This window comes from Erigeron canadensis, chromosome 6 (genome assembly GCF_010389155.1).
Source record: "Erigeron canadensis isolate Cc75 chromosome 6, C_canadensis_v1, whole genome shotgun sequence".
In the NCBI taxonomy this organism is placed as follows: domain Eukaryota; kingdom Viridiplantae; phylum Streptophyta; class Magnoliopsida; order Asterales; family Asteraceae; genus Erigeron; species Erigeron canadensis.
Window position 1 is genome coordinate 33,795,155 of NC_057766.1, and position 19,187 is coordinate 33,814,341.

The window sequence follows — 19,187 nt, forward strand, 5'->3', positions numbered from 1 at the left end:
ATTTCATTACTTGCGGAATCATTAATACAGTTTATATTCTAGAGATTGATCATTGGCTCCACTTTGCCTTGGACAATAACGGTTTATATGATTTGTTTTATAACTCTTATTTAATTATTTATGTGACTTTTATCTTGTTAATAAATCTACAATAGTATGAAATATATGTTTTCCACTTTTTTCTCATCAATTGTTGCCCTGTATTTTCTTTCATGCATTATTATTTTACTTTGTATTATTAATTGATTAACGAATTAAACTATAATGCTTATTTAACATTTATTATATATTTGGACTCTTTTAAATTTTCAGGAAGATAGGCAAATCCATAATCATGCTTGAAGATATCAAACATAAGTTACTTAATTCAAGGGTAAGGGTTTGGGTCTTAAATATATGTCAGATGACAAGTTTTGAAACATATTTTATATATCGTATCTTTTTAATTTATTTTGTTTATTGTGTTTTTTTATCTAGGTTTATACGACTAAAAAAAATAAGAGGCCATAAGTTATAAAATAAAATAATATCAAACGGTATCATGAATCATGAAAGATGAATTCTAAAAAATGCATATCATAAAATGACAATGATGAGTAATTATTCATTTTTCTCATTGTTGGCAAGTGTGGACGCAGTTATATATTTACCTGCAACCTTTTAGTTAAACATTTATATTTACGTTTGTAACATGTTTATATTCAAAATCACGAATTAAATATTTGCTTGATCTTGGTATACCAGTAGAGACGTAAACACACATTATCTAAAGTATGAATCGAATGCTTTGCTGGAAAAGAAATAAATACGCATAAAAATATCGTTATTGCCAACAGCTAAATTTTTAATTAAAACAAGTATGTCAAAATCCCAACTTATAACAATTCGCGCAACGCGCGGAGAAAAAACCTAGTATATATATATAACGGTAGTTTAACCAACATGAAAGATATGATAAGTCACTTTTTGATAAAGAATAAATCTAATGACCTTGAATTTCATACATATACGAACGCCTAAATAAATTTAACATATAAATCTTAATCTTATCTTATTCTTACTCTTAATCTTAATCTTAATATAAAACAGTTGAACTAATGACTTATTAACAAATCAAATCGCACAATTTCATAAAATTGGCTCTCGCTTATGTCATCACTTAAATTAACTATAAATTTAAAATCCCAATAATCATTATCCAAATATATTATTATAATATTATTTTATATTAATATTTGTAGAAAAAGTCTCATTAATTTATAATTTTTTGTTTTCCAACAATAATTTACACTTTTTACCTTTTAGTATTTAATTTATATTTATTTTTAGCCAAGATGAATTTTTTAAAATTTGTAATCATTTATCTAATAAAAAAATATTTCAAAATATGAAATATTGTTTACAACAAATTATTTCAAAGATAGAAATACAATATATATTTTCAATGTTCTGGAAGTATATATTCTTTTAAATTTGTTTACATAACTCAAATTAAAAGTCCTAATTGTTATCAAAGAATATGAAAGCAAACCTAATTGTTATCTAATTATCATATGATATGTGATTGAAAATAAACATATTCATGTTATGGGTCAACATCATGATTAAAGACATATACTTGAATGTCAATTACAGTATCACAGGTATGTTTTTTATATTTTAATTCTTAATTTTTTTATTTTTATGTTAATTTTGTTTTCTTGATTTAACATAAACTACAGAAGATCATTACATTACAATGGCAGGTAGTCGAACAACAAGTTGCGCGACTACTCCCTTTTGAATAGCAAACCCGATTCTACGAAATACAATGTTTTGTGTCTAAAGGGTCGAGGAAAATATCACATTATGATAATATCACATTATGAGTATAATTGGTTTCAAAATATTCTATAATAAGAGAACTATTGTAGCATGTACCTTGTAGAATGACTACGGCAAACAATTGCATCAATATGTTTCAGCTAATAATGGCAGCGACAAACGTGTGATTATTGTACAACAACTTGCAAAGTATAACACTTGGAACCTACATCTTCAAAATATAATCTTTTTTGACTTAAATGTATAAAAATCTAATATTGATAATATCGTAAGTCCGTGTCCAGTGGCGGACAAGAGTCTAAAATTTAGTAAAATCATATATAAATGAGGTATAAATTTTTTTAGGTTCCCATATCCTTAAGTCACTATCGCCCAACACACATGGCTAAACAATCTTTAATGTAATACTATGTAACTAGATTTTAAACCCGTGTCTAATACACGGGGCTTACAAAGTTATTAATATTAGATGTTAATTTATAGTTTGGAACTTAATATATTATTTTGAGTAATAAAACATTGATCTATATAGCAACACTTTGAGTTTATATTAAAATTTCTTTAAAAATATACTAATCGAAGTTGTTACTCTTAAAATCTTAATATATTTACATTAATTTTATTTATTTTTAATTAATTAATTTTATATTTATATGATTAAACATACTATTGGATATATATTAGTTATTATTTAATTAGTTATTATTTTTAATTGGATAAATATTAGCAATTATTCTATTGGATATATATATTAGCTATTACTCGTATAATTTATTTATTACATTAAAATTATTGGGTAAAAAGTGAAAATTTATGATGGAAAACAAAAAGGTGTAAATTAAAGTAAAATTGAAAATAAAAGTCAACTTTTAGATATCAAGAGATATGATTGGTTGATAGGTTATTAGAGCAATTGTGTTTTAATATAATAAAAGAGTAAGTACGTACGACTAAGTAGTTACTAACTTACTGCCCCAGTCCCCAGCCCATGTGTTGATAGACCTTACTTCAGTTGGAAACTATGGATCGAGCCCATTTACTAGTAGCGTATTAGCCCGCCATCATACCATATAAAATTATAAATAGTACAGTTGTTTAGTTTTAAACTTTTAATTTTAGAAATGAAGAAATGATAAACTTGAGAATGCAGCAAGCAACACATAATTCGTTTTAAAGTCGATCCATAATCCATTAATTGGTTATACGTATATGAAATTACAAACTCATGACTCGTAATTAAGAATTACTCGTGAGAAAGGGCCATCAATTATTGATAAAATTTTACTAGCTTATAACAAATGATGATAAACTGCTTATGAATCACATTTTTTAAAAGAGAATTGATATTAGTACTAAACTATTTAATTATTTTACTATATTTGTGTAGTTAATACTTGTACAGTCTATAATAATATTTGTATGTTGTGGTAAGAAAATTAAAAAAAATGATACAAATATCATCCCCTTTCTTAAAAATATGCAAAGAAAACGTTTATATACTAATAACTAAAACAATATTTACACACCCTCAAAAGAAATTTTTGTTTTGCAATGGAAGTTTAAAGTTTTCTTAAGGTAGGAGGAAATACATGTCGGGTAGAGCTTTGGGTACGCGATACCCGATCGGCTACACCACCCCCACCTATCGGGTATCGATCGGGCAGAAGATTTTGGGTATCAATTCGGGCTATGTAACCGATTGTTGGGTTTGGAGAAGATAAACACTTTCAAAAATTACCAAGATCAGTCCTTGTAGTTTCAGAATTTTGTAAACATGTATGTGTTATATTATAAACTTTCAATTTTAACATTTTTAGTCCCTGTAGTTATTATGTAGTGTTTATTTAAAATGTTATGTATTGTTTTTTTAAGTGTTGTGTAATGTTTATTTAAGTTTTTAATAAAATGTTTTAAGTTAGTAATATATTTATGTAGAAAAAAAATTAGAAAAAAAAATGAAATTGGATAAGAATTGGGTATATATTGTCAGTGATTTGGGTAAGAATTGAATAGAATTAAGTAATTGTGAGTAGAAAAGTTTTGATTTGATGAGAGATTGGGTACTTGTGTCTTCCTCCACCCTAATAGGTAACTTTTGAAGAAAGTTTGACTATTGAAAATAAAAGGTCCCACAGTTATTAATATATAATGATTTTTGCTTAAGAAAGTCGCACAATGTCTCAAAAGTTATTTTCAAGCCAAGAAAAGCCAAAAAAGTGAAACCATGCATCGTTTTCTTTCATGTATCAATATTAATCAATCACAATAATGGCCAGCTGCTTCATCCGCCACCACCCATTTGTCCGGGTACCAATCCACCCTTTTGTTATAGTTTTTGGTATTTAATTTAAGCACAATGAAACATAATTCATACTTATGTTGGACATGATTAGGGAAGACTATTTAATTAAGGTAATACTTTACTCAGATAGAAACTTTATTCAATAAGTCATACAAAGGTTCTTTTCCTCATTAAGTCTCATGTTTTTGTACCATACCTCTTTTGATGTTGAATGGACATCTCCTTTGAAAAGCAAGTATTTCATGAAGCTAACTTAAAGTTCAATAGGCTAATTATACTAGTGCTCGATCATCAGATAATAAACATTGTATGTCTTTCTCATTTTTAATTGTGTTCTCTGCTCAAATTTGATTCTTTACGTGTATATTTGAGGGGTTTTTTTTTCCCCCGAGTTATATATGCAACCTTTTAACATCTAGCTAGGCCAAAATCAAGCTCTATGAGGTCTATATTGATTAACGGCGTCCTTTATGAAATTCATGTTGCATCTTTATCACACATAATCACATGTATCAATTTACAAGGATTTGCCAAAACATAACATAATCTCATTCATAACAGAACAAGAGGGAAAAAGCACCATTAATTAAGGACAAATGTTTCTATGATGATCCTCAATTGAGTAAGCACTACGCAATTACGCATAATGAATATCCTTAAGCTTATTCTTTTACTAATACATGAATATGACCTAATTGTTGATTCACACCAATCGGCAAATGATGCAACTACATATGTACCCATCAAAAACTTTTTGCCCTTTAATCCACTTGCACATTGCAAATACATGATATACCGATGATGCATGCTATGAGCTGTGAGGATCGTCCTGTATAGATATTGCACGCTAGCTAGTTTTGTTGTAAATCATGGTGCTCGTTAAGTTTAACTTGGAGGATGGCAACTAGACAAGAATTGAACATACGAATGAAAAACGTTACTCGTATCTCTTAGTAAGTTAGTATCACTTGGTACCGAGTTAAGCCATCAACAGGCATTACGTACACTATGTTTGTGCCCATGTTTGATCAACAACTAGGCAATTTGGATATATTTCCCTGCATTATTTAGCATTATATATATAAACCAAGTAAAACTATGTTTACTTCTAAATATAAACAACATAAAGAAGTTAGATGTAGAATACTAGAATGTAAGGTTATCCTGAGTGGAATTGCTAGGAGTTGGGCTACTAGCATCACGTTGCGCCATGTGGCATCCTGATTATTGGGGGTTGCCTGCGAAAAAAAAGAGGAATAGAATTGACTGGAAAGTGGGTAGCTTTTGAGTCATGTGACAATTAAGTTTCTTTCTTTTTACTAAAAAACAAAATTATGTGTACCAAATATGACTTTTGTGAGATTAAAGTGAATTAGTCAACACAATCTTGACACCCCATATGAATCGCTTGCTATGCATATCACCTGTTGGGGGTGGTTTAGCAGGCGACCTACCGGCGAAATTTGCGTTTATCGCCCATCCTACCTCCCCGTTCCGTTTAGCCTAATATAATTGTCGTTGCTTCGTGCACTTAATTATGTAAATGGGTCCTTAATTTATAGTTAATATGATTGAGTTCTTTTTATAACAATAAAAATCCATATAAACATGTGTTCGAGTTCATTTTTATAATATAGATTGTCTTTTATTACAAACATGTCAATAAAATAATCACTAATTAACGAATCACTTTTTAACATAGTTTACATAGTCAAGTTTCAAAGTAATGAAAAAGATGATATATAAAGGCATATGAGATGATGTGACAAGTAAACCATTAAAATTGGTGCGGGTCTTTCTCATTTCATGATCCCAGACTCTTTGAATTTTTTTATTTATACAAGTGACGACTTATATATCACTACTGTTAGTAGATACGAGTATAATTTTATAGAGAATTATAATTATGATAGACGGATATAAATATGAAATATAAATTGTGAAGCGTATACTTTTTTGGAAAATATTAAATAAAGCCATTAGGCTTCACTTAAGGTCCATAAAAAGATTGTACGTTTCCATATGTAAATGTACAACTATTTAATGCAGCTTAACGAAAACCCTTATGATTTCGTTTAGCAAAACCCTTACTTTTTCAGTGGTCAACAAATTTCAGATTATGAAATCCAAAACTCTATTGGTGTTGACCCATAGTAAATAGCTCAGATCTGGTCAGATCCCCAACCGCAATTGTCAAGTTGCGCTATTTCAAGAAAAACTCATAATCTTAAGAGGGATCTGAACCCTCTCATTAGTCTAATATTTAGGAAAGTTTTATATTTAAATTCTAAAAGCATAGATATTATTATGATACCTTTTATCAAGAAATAGACGTAAGTTTAGTGAATTGCTAAAAACTTTTACAAACAATTAGATTTACACAATTACTTTTCAAAAAATATATATATATAAATTAAAAGTAGACAGTTATATATGTTTGAGTCTTTGATAACCCAAAACCGTCGATCGGCTAACTATTATTACTTCTAGCTGTATATACTAGTGATCATTTAAAAAAAGGAGAAAATCATGACAATGACCAAATTTTTTTGCGATTGTACCAAAATAACCAAGCTTTTACGAATTATCCCAAAATAGTCATATAAATCACAATAACTTGACAAAATCGAATAAAGAACCTTAAAATCGTTACGAGATCTTCAAAATCGCTACGAGATTTTGCAAAATCGCAATATGTTGACTTTGACTACTTTCTTTTTTTTTTGGCAAAATCGCAATGTGTTTTGTTTCGATTATTTAGATTTTATATATTTTTTAAACATACTAATTTATTACATAGTCCATGAATACAAAGCTTCAAATACTATTAAACATACTAGAAAGGAGAAGGGTGTTAAGTCAATTTTGATTTCCCTTCTGATTTTGATTTTGATGAAAATCCATACTATCTCGATGGAGGAAAAGATGTTTGTGATAACATGGTTGCACCACAATTCAACCTTGTATGATCATGTTCTTTACAACGACTCCATGTTGTTGTCTTCCTCTCTTCACCCAAAGACGGTGTATGATTGTGGTTTTACAGCAAAACTGTAACATCCCGAACTTTTAATTAACGGTTGACTTGAGTTGTTAAGTCAACACAACGTGTCCGTTAAGTCTCTAAGAGATTTAATGTTTATGTGTGATTAATGTGCATTATGTGTAAGGTTTTAAAGCCTTAATGATTCATGTGTTAATGTGTTTATGATGATTAATTGTGATTAAAGTGTTAGTAGGTATTCCCGTTAGGTTGTTTAAGCCTTAGATGTAAAGATGTGAAGTGAAGGGGCTTGAATGTAAGTTTAGAAAAGTGTCTACAGTAGGTTTAGGGGTAATTAGACCCTAATCCCTGTCATTATTCAGTTCCAAAAACACATCCTTCAAGCCCTAGGTTGTCCCTCCTCTCCTTGATCAATTCTTGTGCGACTTCATGCGTTTTCGGGTGTGTTGATCAAGCCTTTTGCATCCTTTTTATAATCTACAGGTAAAATAGGTAATATTCTCCTTGAAATTTGATCTTATGAGTCATAGATGAGTATTCAATCCAGGCCATGGGGTTTGGGTTGGTTTAATTGCAATCCGTTAATTAATTTCGAGTCATTCGGGTAATTAATCGGTTGTATAATGATGGTAAATGATTCAAGGATTAATTGGTGTTTTCAATGAGTGATTTTAGTCTTATTTTAAGTGTATTTGATGTTCATAAGACCTGGAGATGTGTTAAAGTCGTTTGAGATGTGTTTGGTTAGGTTTTGGGGTTGTTTTTCACGACTGGTCGTCGTAACTCCCGTTACGGTTGTGTAACTCCCGTTACCTAGGTAACTGCGATAACACCTCCACTGTAATTCCCGTTACAAATTTTCGTAACTCCCGTTATGCCTGTAACTCCCGTTAAAGTTTTCGTAACTCCCGTTAGGGACTGATTTTGTTAACATTTTTAAACGATCATGACTTTTGAACCGTAACTCCGTTTTTGACAAATAAGATATCCACGGAATCGTGGGAAAGTCTACTTTCTAATGGTAATGCTTTTTAAAGTTAAGGATGATGTCAAGTTTACAAAAAGGTTAATTTAGTGAGTGATTTCCATGATCTGTCGAGTTATGTAAGTTCTAAAGCATTAATCGAACCTCCAATGCATCAAGTCTTGTCGTGGGTCATGTTTATAGGTATCGAGACCTGAGTTATGACCATAAGTAAGTGGGTATTTTATTAGCTCATAATGTCGTTTAATGATTATAGGTAGTCGGAATACTTGCAAAGCTCGGTAACTTAAGTTATCATTTCTTGTGCACTCTATTGAGGTAAGATACACTACTTTGACACGCTGAGGGTTCAACAAAAACATAGTTTTCATATAATAACATCCCAAATGGTATCTTGTTTGCTTATGGGTATTCGGGATTATACGGGAGGTGATATGGGCTATGTAGATGCATATAAAAGCCTGAAATGCTACCCCAATGATACGTATTGCTATGAGATGTTATGTATGCTTAATAGATGATATGATATGAAATGATGTACGATCTAAGATGATAAATGTTATGCAATGTTGTAATGATATACGATATGCAATGATATATGATGATGTACGTGATGTAACAATGTATGCGATGTGATGATATGAAATGAAATGCTATGAAATGTGATGTATGATGATGATATGTGAAATGTGCATGATTACATGGCTTGTTCATCTAGTTCACTAGACTTATTAAGTTGCCATGACACGTGCACGTTTAAGGGCCCAAACGTAAAAGATGATATGTGATGATGTTTAGGTAACGTGGACACCTAAACTATATGTGATGAAAACCGAGCTCGTATATGATATGAAAGTGTTAAGCTTAACCCGTACTTGCCCTTGCCCGGTGAGTGCGTATATGGTTGCTTGGGTGGCTCCTTGCAACGTAATTACGTGGTTTGAGTATCTCCGGGTGGAGTGATTACCCACCAATGTCTTTGAACATACGGACTACTCCTGGATTGGCTTGTCATTCCTTAACGACACTGATGGACCGCTGAAAAGCTTATCCATCCAGTCGGGTGTGAGGTTCCCTGTTAGGTCTTATGACCACCTACACACAAACTTACACCTTATATGTGATGAGTAACTTATGTCACGCCTAATGTAAGTGACTTATGTCACACTATACGATGATGCTTATATGTTATATGTAAAGTAAAAGATGATTAGGCACAGTTAGGTGATTCAACCTATGATGATGATGTTTGATGCGGTGATATGTTATGGATGATGTGATGCATTGATGTGATATGTGCCTTGACGATGTAATTATGACTTTTATATAATGTTTTAAATGGACAAACGTTTTATAACTTATGTGTTATCTTACTTAGCTAACACTTGCTCTTTTAAAATGTGTTGTTCCCTCAGGTCCAACATTAGTGGGCAGGTAGATGTGAGAAGACGTGAGGCATGGGTAGATGATCTTGAAGCTGGCTATAGTTTACCTATAGTGGCTGCTCGCTTTAGACATTTTCTTTATGTTTAGATAAAAATGACTTGTATTGATAATGTAGTCGGTTGTTTAATGTTGGGCAACCGATAGGTTTCCATTTGAACTTATTTTAATGATATGGCTAGTAACACTATTTAATGAATAAACCAAACAGATTTTGTTGGTTTGGACTTTTAAAGTTTCCTTCCGCTTTCTTTTGACGCCGTTAGGCGAAAGTTTTTGGAAATCCATGTTTTTAAATGACGAGTGTTACAAAAACACATTGCGATTTTGCACCCAAAAAAAAGTCAAAGTCAACATATTGTGATTTTACAAAATCTCGTAGCGATTTTGAAGATCTCGTAGCGTTTTGGAGATCTCGTAGCGATTTTAAGGTTCTTTATGCGGTTTTGTCCAGTTATTGCGATTTATATGACTATTTTGTGATAATTAGAAAAAACTTGGTTTTTTTGGTACAATCACAATAAAATTTGACTAGTGTCGCAATTTTCTGTTAATAAAATTATATCCTTATATTAATAGGAGTGAAATCATGAACAGTACACATGATAAATACCTGCCTGCTAACAGCAAAAGATATAGCCATTCCAAATCCACCCAACAACAACCGTTGCTTCGACCGGAGGTAGTTTACTAACTCTTTTAGGTAGAAGCACCTATTTGCCTACGTGGCGAATTACTATTCGTCCGCCGCACATATAATAAATCACTAATCGGATTTTGCCACATCGCACTTCGTTTTGGTTTTTAAACACGGGTTACTTAGTGGTTTTCCTCCTAGTTTTCCCTTTGAGTTTACAACTAATATATTGCAACTTTTTCGGCGTCATATCTGAATCATTATGTACCACTATTTAGTTTTTCTCACACTTTTTTTCTTAGATGTTTTTAATTAAAATATTGAAAACTTTCATCAATTTTTTTTTTCATTTTTGATTTTTGGTTTATTGCACCTATAAAATATATGTATTCGTTAGTATAAATTTTTAGAATCATTTGTAGTATTGATTTTAAATAAATATGTATTTCATATGTTAAATTTTTAAGTAACATATATAATGACACATCATTAATAATAAATGTAATCACAATAATTGAAACCCCGTAATGCGCATAAGTAAATCTAACGTGGTTTTGACCTTAAATAAATATATATTTTAAATAAACTTATCAATGACGTAATCATTTTTAATTAGACGGTTTACAAATGTTTCAACAAAATTGTACTGGTTATTTATTTATTAAAGTTTTAATGTTTTTGAAAAATCATCAAATATGTGGATATATACTTTTTAAATCCAAATAACATGGTAAAATACTAAAATTTTAATATGACGGATTTGAAGATCCCGGAAAAACGCATGAGCATCCGGTATCCAGTTGGCCTATGGCCTAATGCCATTGAAGTACTCAAACAAACAAGACTTTTACTCGTATTTCATTTTATGTTTTATCACTTGTAATTATTATTCTATTCATTTGGTTTAAACTGTACGGTATTTTGATTACTCCGTAGCGTAAATTATAAATCATATTGTTCTAACATTATGTTGTAGCTGTCTTGCGTACTATTTATCTTTTTTAATAACTATAAGTATTTTTATTTTGTTGTTATGAGTTTATGTAATCCATTACGCACACATTTAATCGTACCAAATTTATTTGTATATGCAGTTTGAAATTTGAATCGAATTATATATTCTCAACCACTTTTCTATTTAAATTGATAGTCCCAACTACTAAAGAACAACTAATAAATAAACGCTACAACTTTCCAGAAAAACTTGAAAAGGTAATTTTGTTTTTGCAACAGTCGTATTTTGTATAAGCATGCTAAATATCTTTAAATGAGTCTCAAAATTTGTATCATTCTTTCCCTAATCCCAATATTTGGTTTAATATGAGTATAATTCTTGTACTCGTATACCTTATATTTGATAATGAACAGTTTAAGTAGATTTATCATATTCATATGGTTTATATATAATTTGTTCTGTTAAAAGGAAACGATACTAATGCTCATCTCAAGAGTCTCGTTATTTCTTCGTCGCCTAAGCAAAACGTCTCATCAGTTGTGTATGTCAGTTAACCGGCAAGGAAGAGACGAGCATAGTGGTCCCCATCGGTTACGATGAGAGATAGCATGGTGTATGTGTATAAATAACAAGGTTGGAGAACTCGTGACTCAAACTCGACTCGACTCGACTCGACGAGTGGAAAGTGAGAAGTTTTTTTGGAGAATCAGATTCAACTCGGGGAAAACTCGGATTGAAATTTTATATACAAACATAGTTATTTTTGAAATTATATGTAATATAACCAACTCTTCGTAGTTGGTCACCAGCTGCCACTTTCTATGAGCAACCTGGGTTCGAATCTTGCCAGAGGCAGAATTGAATTTAAGTGATTGAATTACCTTGACACTATCCATGCTGGGGTTATGTGAGTACCAATTCGGTACATGGGATCAAACGGTTCCTATCAATCTACCGGTTTTTTTTAAAAAATTAAAAATATATTCCAAACTTACAATTTCAACATAATTGTTTAAAAACATTAACATAATAATTAAAATTTGAAATTAAACGCTAGATTAGTTGATAAATTCACGTTTTATCATCATTTTGTCCTTATCAAGGTTAGAACTCGTGACTCGGACTCGGCGAGGTGGGAGTACTTAAGAATTTATTTTGAGTACTTAGTCGATTCAGAGGAGTTTTACAACCTTGATAAATAATACGTAAATGTTTTTTAAAAAACAACTGAGAAATTTTTAAGGCATTATTTATAAAAGTGTGTTAGTATAAATATTCATACGTGATGCTGACGTAGTAAAACTAACGAGATTGGGATTTGGGAGTAATCCAAGACATGAGGTTTGTTTGGTTAGTTGGTACGGGTGCAAGAATGAATGAACGAGTTTAGCTCCCGAATAAAATGTGAGTAGTTTACAAATTAAATTCAAACACAAATGTAAATATAAATTTTCTTTAAATACATTAAGAAAAGATATGATCGGGTTTAGATATATATATGTTTGTTTTCTCGTAGATGGGTCGAAGTGTTATTTTTATTTCGATTATATATTTCAGAAGCTTTATCTAATAATTTATAAGATTGTAATAAGATTCATAGTTTCATACTTAAAACATGTTTGTAAAAAGTCTAAAATGATAATTAGCACCTCACTTCAGAAGTTCAGAGTGTTAAATTTACCACCTAGCAAAAAATCATGTATACAGATTTAACAAAAGTCGTGAATGAACATTAAATTAAATCAGTCCCATTTATTTGATGCTAAATTATTCCTTACATATACATGTGTGTTACATCTACGTACAATTGATATCCAAAACTTTTTGATTCATGTATGTATATACATTTACATTCACAATCTCCCATCATACTAAAACAGGATATAATTAAACATATATATATATATACTCGGAATCGAATGATCTAGAAAAATATAAACATATATTTTTTTTTTCTTTTTGATTGGAATCAAATCAAAGATGATAATAACACATTAAATTAAGAGGGGAATTAATTAATGACTAAAAAAATCTACCAATTAAGCCTTGCCTATATGGTAAATACGATTTTCTTTTACCATCTTGACGTTTAGCTCTCTGTTGCACATAAAACAATTCATGTATCGACTTTGGCTTCGTTTTTCCTCCTGAATACACGGCGACTTCTCCGGAATTCCCTTTCTCCTTGCGCAAATCAACTTTATCATTATTATTATCCGTAAATAAAATCATTGGAGGTTCTTTGCCTTCACTATTACTCCGCATAAGTAGGAGGTCCTTTATTCTCCAACGTTTCGACCCCGATCCCGTTGAACTACTTTTTTTACATTTACTTAATGGTGATCCAGCTCCATTTTGATCAGTTTTATTGTTTCTCCATACACAGAACATTCCAGAACCTTCTTCTTCGGATTCCGATTCTGATGAGGAAGCGTATTCTTCTTTTTCAAGTTCGCGATCGCGATCACGTTCTGAAATAAATAAATTTTGTAACGAATCGATATTTGGACCATCACATACTACTATATGTTCTTTTTCCGTCAACAGATCACGGTTGAAAAAAGGGAAAACTTGTGTTTTGTGATCACAAACGATGTCGGTTGGTGAGAATTCAAACTCTTGTTCTAAATTCTCTTGTTGACACTGAATGCTGACTCTAGCGGCCGTTTCGGCGGTGTTGGAAGAATAACAACTGAAGCTAGGGCAGAACCCTAGCTCCTTGTGTTCTTCCATTATATAAATAAATTTAGAAACGAAAATAAATTAGAGAAAATGATAATAATATTTGGAAGTGAAAGGAGAAGTGAAATAAAATTTGAGAGAGAGTTTGGTACAGAGGGGAGATTTATAGGGGAGGAGAAGGAGAACGTGACAGGGGGGTGCATATGGGCCGTGGTGTTACATTTAAATTTACACTAGAAAACAAATTCTTATATCGCGCTTTCCACGCCTTAAAATAGTAAAAACATTTGATCGAATAGAATATTATGAGTAAAGTATAACTAGTAGTGTAAAACAATTGAGAGAGTTTGTTGACATGTTAATTTCATGTTCATATTTTATATATTTGTCATTGATCAATTTGTTAATTAATTGTACAATTATTTTGTCATCGATATTGTTTTATTATTATAAAGAAAAAATATCAATTGTAAATCTCATCTCATAAAATAATATACGTCGTGCGCTTATCATTTCGTTTATCTATAGATTTATTATATTTGATATCTAATAATTTGTATTTAATTAAGAATACGAGTATGTGACACTTCACTAACTTTTAAGAAAAGTCAAAATAACAAAATGGAACAATGCATCAAAGTTTTCAATTTTGTTTTCGTCGTCGTTAGGAGGTGGGAGTGGATGTGGGGTGGTGATCGGTGAACCCCGGCCCCGCATGGGAACACCGCCGCCAAGGGGTCGGGGTGGGGAACATATGGCCGAAAACGGGGAAGGGAGCCCAAGGAGAGAGAATCGGACGTGGGGCCCGCGTGCAGGAAATGGACCAATGGTGGCTGGACACGTGGCGAGGGGAGCGGGGGTAGTAGCTAGCCGTTGCTTCTTTTCTCTTTTTTTTTGTCTTTTACCTCTTTCTCTATATATATATACTCTTTTCTTCCCAAAACAACATACAATTACTATCATTTTCACTACATTTTTATAAAATTCAAACACCCCAACCTTTTCATCACTAATTTCTTACACCCAACACCAAAAAATATGGCTTCCGGTCTTTTGGATAATTCGAGCGACTCTCCCGACGAATCAAACGATAGCTCTATGGAATTCTTTGTTAACGCGTTACACTTTCTTGAAGATACGGCAACTTCTAGTGCTCCTCAAACTCGACGGTATACGGACCGGCGTCGGGAAATTGGTCTTTTCACTCTTTTGAACGATTGGTTCGTTCAACAACCAAAATACGAAGATGATTACTTTCGAAAGAAGTTTCGAATGGACAAGACCATGTTTTTAGATATCGTGCACGACATTGAAGCAAACTTCCCGTATTTCCAAGAACGTTACGATGCAAGAAAAAGAAAAAGTTTTACGGCGATACAGAAATGCACATCCGCCGTTAGGCAACTCGCGACGGGTAACGCACCAGACGAGTATGACGAGTACTTGTGCATGGCAGCCAGAACCGTACGTGAGACCCTTGATTATTTTTGTGGCGCCATCATTCGGTTGTATAGCCGAGAGTACCTACGCAGGCCGACGTCACACGACGTTGCACTCATCTTCGAGGCCCACGAGCTTCGACATCATATGTCTGGGATGCTTGGTAGCATCGATTGCACACATGTCGAGTGGTCGGCATGTCCTAGACATTTGAGAGGGCAATACACGAGGGGTGACCACAACGGTCCAACTATTATGCTTGAAATCACCGCGTCACAAGATTTGTGGATTTGGCATGCTTTTTTCGGTGTCCCGGGATCAAACAACGACATCAACGTGTTGAACCAATCCGATTTGTATGTCACAGCGCGTAACGGAACGGCTCCGGATTCTTCATTCCGCGTGAATGGCCGAGATTATAAACGTGGCTACTATCTTAGTGATGGGATCTACAACAAGTGGTCAACACTTGTTAAAGCATACCCGTATCCAACCGACCCTAAGGAAAAAAGATTCAAGAAATTGCAAGAGGCGGCCAGAAAAGATGTCGAGCGAGCTTTTGGTGTCCTCAAAGGTAAATGGAAAATTCTTCAACGACCTCTTCGACCTCAAACGAAAGACAAAATTGGAAAGTATGTTCATACATGTATTATCTTACACAACATGATCATTAAGAGGGACGGGAGGGCAATCTCACCGGTCCATATAATGGACCCGCCAGTGCAACCGGTGTTCGATGAAAGTGTGTATGTGGAGTTGATAGACGAAGAAGTTCACCATCGCCTTCGATATGATCTTACGGAGCACGTATGGGCTCAAGATTTGGCGTATCTCGATGATTAGTTTTTTTTTAGTATTATGTAATGTTTCTTTTTTTTTTAAGTATTATTTAATGTTTATTGTTTTTAAGTATTATGTAATGTTTATTTTTTTTAAGTATTATGTAATGTTTCTTTGTTTTAATATAATAAAAGGGTATGTTTTTTAATTTTAATATAATTTGTGATTTTGTTAAGTAAAAATAAATGGAAATAAAAAAGATGATGTGAAAATTGGGGTTGGGGTGAGTGGCGCCACCATTTTGGGATGATTTGGGTGAATTGGGAAAGTTTAAGGTATAAGGTTTTTATTGGAAAATGGTGATGTGAAAATTTGGAGAAGATTGGGGTTGGGGTACACTCCCACCCCCCTTATATTTTTACAATAGTATTCTTGCTCGCCGTTATACGATATCAAAATGATTGATCATAAAATCCTTTTTGTTTGATACACATTGGACATATTTGCTAGAATCTTTCTCATAAACTCCATACATTTATCAACCAAAAAGAGATATAGGGGTTAGGAGCGAAGACCACTTTGCCCAAGTAGCAATACAAGTTTCTCATAAGATTACCCAAAACTGATCATCATATCCTCTCCTTTGTTGCCGATTATAGATCAATTAGTCTCATTAGCGCGCAATACAAAGTCATTGCCAAGATTTTCGCAAATAGACATGCAAAGGTTGTTAGCAGAACAATTAGCATATATTAAAGGTAGTCAATACTTGGATGGTCCTTTCATACTAACAAGGTTATTAGTTGCTTCCCTCGCCATAAAAAGAATCATCTCGAGTTAAAATTTGGTTTCGGAAAGGCTTATGATCACTCGATTGTATGGATTATTTATTTATCATTATGAAAGAGATGGCATTCAGTAATAAATGGGTCAGTTGGATTGCTACTTGTTTGAAATTGGCCAGAACTTCAGCACTTGTGAATTAAAGTCCAACAAAAGGGTTTTATTTAAATTTGGGGTTTTACGGCATGTTGACCCTATGGCGCCTTTAATTTCTTATTTATTATTGCGATGAAAGGCCTTCATATTGCTTTTCATTATGCATCTGTTATATGTTGATGACACGATTTTACTTGGTGATGTATTGATCCTCCTCTAATATTGAAATCATCCACCATCTCAAGTTCTCTTATTCTGACTTCTACAAGTTTATTCGTTAAATTTGTTTTTAATTTTGAAAAATGTTTTTAAGGTCTAAAATTTTATCTCTAATAACCAAAATTTTTGAACTCCGATGATATTTTTTGATCGGTGCTGCTATTATTTCCCCGGCTCCCTTTCAATTTGTTTTACTAGATGACGTGATCCTATTTCTTTGATAAGCTTATTTATGAAACATGTCACATGACAAAAGTCTCACACAAGTCACATCTATTTTAATTGTTTTGTCACTCATATGTCGTGTGCTATCTGAACATACGTATAATTCATTGAAATTTGAGAAACGATGGTTGCATACCCTATCAAACTCTTGTTCTTTTCTTGAGTTGTTGTGCACATGTCTCAAATAAATTATCCCCCACCATGCTCTTTTGTTATATCCGAATACTAACAATTGATACTTCAAATAGTATGATAATGACATAATACTGGTTCCCATAAAACTCCGCTATAATTGTTTATCAAACAAAACTTAAAGCCAAAATTAGCCAAAATTGTTAATAACCCCAATAGCCCCAATATGCTATGTAAATAGATAAATGAATGGTTTGTATATAAAAACAGTAAACATAGTACTTAAGTGGTGGATTATTTTAGTTGAGTATTGAACTCTATCTTGCTATTCTTAAATGGAATCACGTGTTTCTTTTTAAAGATACAATTTAATTATTTGTTTATTTATTAGAAAATGATTAATCCTTCAAAATAAACCTCCTAAAAATTCTTCTAAGAAGAAGATTGTGACATTTGGCAAAGTTAATGGATTAGATTAGGAGAGAGAATTAATGGAGTGCACATGTCATGTAGTTATGTATTATGAGGATTAATCATTTTATTTATTTATTTATTTATGCTCCTTATTAAAAAGGATGAGTCTAGATTAGTCGTATTGGTTTCTTTCTAGATTTACATTGTAATTGTACTTTTGACAGCTAGCCTTGCTAGTTGCTTTCATTATAATAAAATTCTGCCATTCGAAAAAAGAAAATTATACCGTTTTTTAACAGCAAACTTATATTACAAATCATACAAAAAGCTTGAAAATATATAATGGGAAAATTAATACAAATGCATACATGTAATACAACTTAAAATTTGAAAAAGGAGTGTGTTCCTGTCAAGAGAACCTAAGTTTGACTTTATAGCTATCCACATATAGGAAACTTCCTTGATTTCTTCGACTAGCCATTGTTGGGATCGAATATATTTCTGAATATGTAATCATGTATTTCTTGCTTTTCATGGTAGCCAAACACGCACAAATCATTATTAATTGAATCATTTTCCTTCGTAATTAACTGTGAAAGATAACAGTGAATTTATAAAAAGATCAATTAAATTTATACTATCAGGTATTCAGGTATATTAATGCCATTGGGGTGATAGCTCAGTGATTGGGGAGTTTTTCACTTTGTGTTTTTTTCCTAAGAGGATCATGGGTTCTAATCTTGCCACATGTAAATGTGGTGAGGGGGCCTTAGCAATGCTATACCCATCTATACATAGGAGAGCAAACCCTTTAAGGCATTGTCAGGATTCGAACCCGGCGTAGGCGCATCAAAGTTGAGTGTGTTAGTCATTGATGTGACTCATTATATACATATTTCCGCATAGCTTTTTGGCCGTTTTGTGCTTTTTTTATAGTCATTTTGCGTGTACTAGTGGTGTTTTATGGTATGTGCTAGTGCTTTCAGGTTTAAAGTAGATACATTGCATGAAAATGACATGAAACGGCGATTTAAAGGTCTACTTAAGCTTCCGGATGTTTGCAAGAAGTTTGGGGGGGGGGGGGGGATAAGCTTAAAAGAAGTCTGAAAGTCAATACCCCGTGGTGTGTATCGAAGATATCGCTAGACGGTTCAGCTTTGACTTTTCAAGACTTATAAATACCAAGTGCAAAAGAACCCTAACGGA

At 32.4% G+C, this 19,187-nt stretch overlaps 2 protein-coding genes across 2 annotated transcripts; one reads left to right on the plus strand and one right to left on the minus strand.

Moving 5' to 3' along the window:
• Positions 1–13,083: 13,083 nt before the first annotated feature.
• Positions 13,084–13,946, minus strand: LOC122605782. Its single transcript, XM_043778737.1, has one exon. It carries the CDS (start codon positions 13,881–13,883, stop codon positions 13,173–13,175), a length of 711 nt encoding a protein of 236 aa, XP_043634672.1. The 5' UTR covers positions 13,884–13,946; the 3' UTR covers positions 13,084–13,172.
• A 924-nt stretch (positions 13,947–14,870) lies between these two features.
• On the plus strand, positions 14,871–16,115 carry LOC122604756 (protein ALP1-like). Its single transcript, XM_043777625.1, has one exon. It carries the CDS (start codon positions 14,871–14,873, stop codon positions 16,113–16,115), a length of 1,245 nt encoding a protein of 414 aa, XP_043633560.1.
• Positions 16,116–19,187: the final 3,072 nt, after the last annotated feature.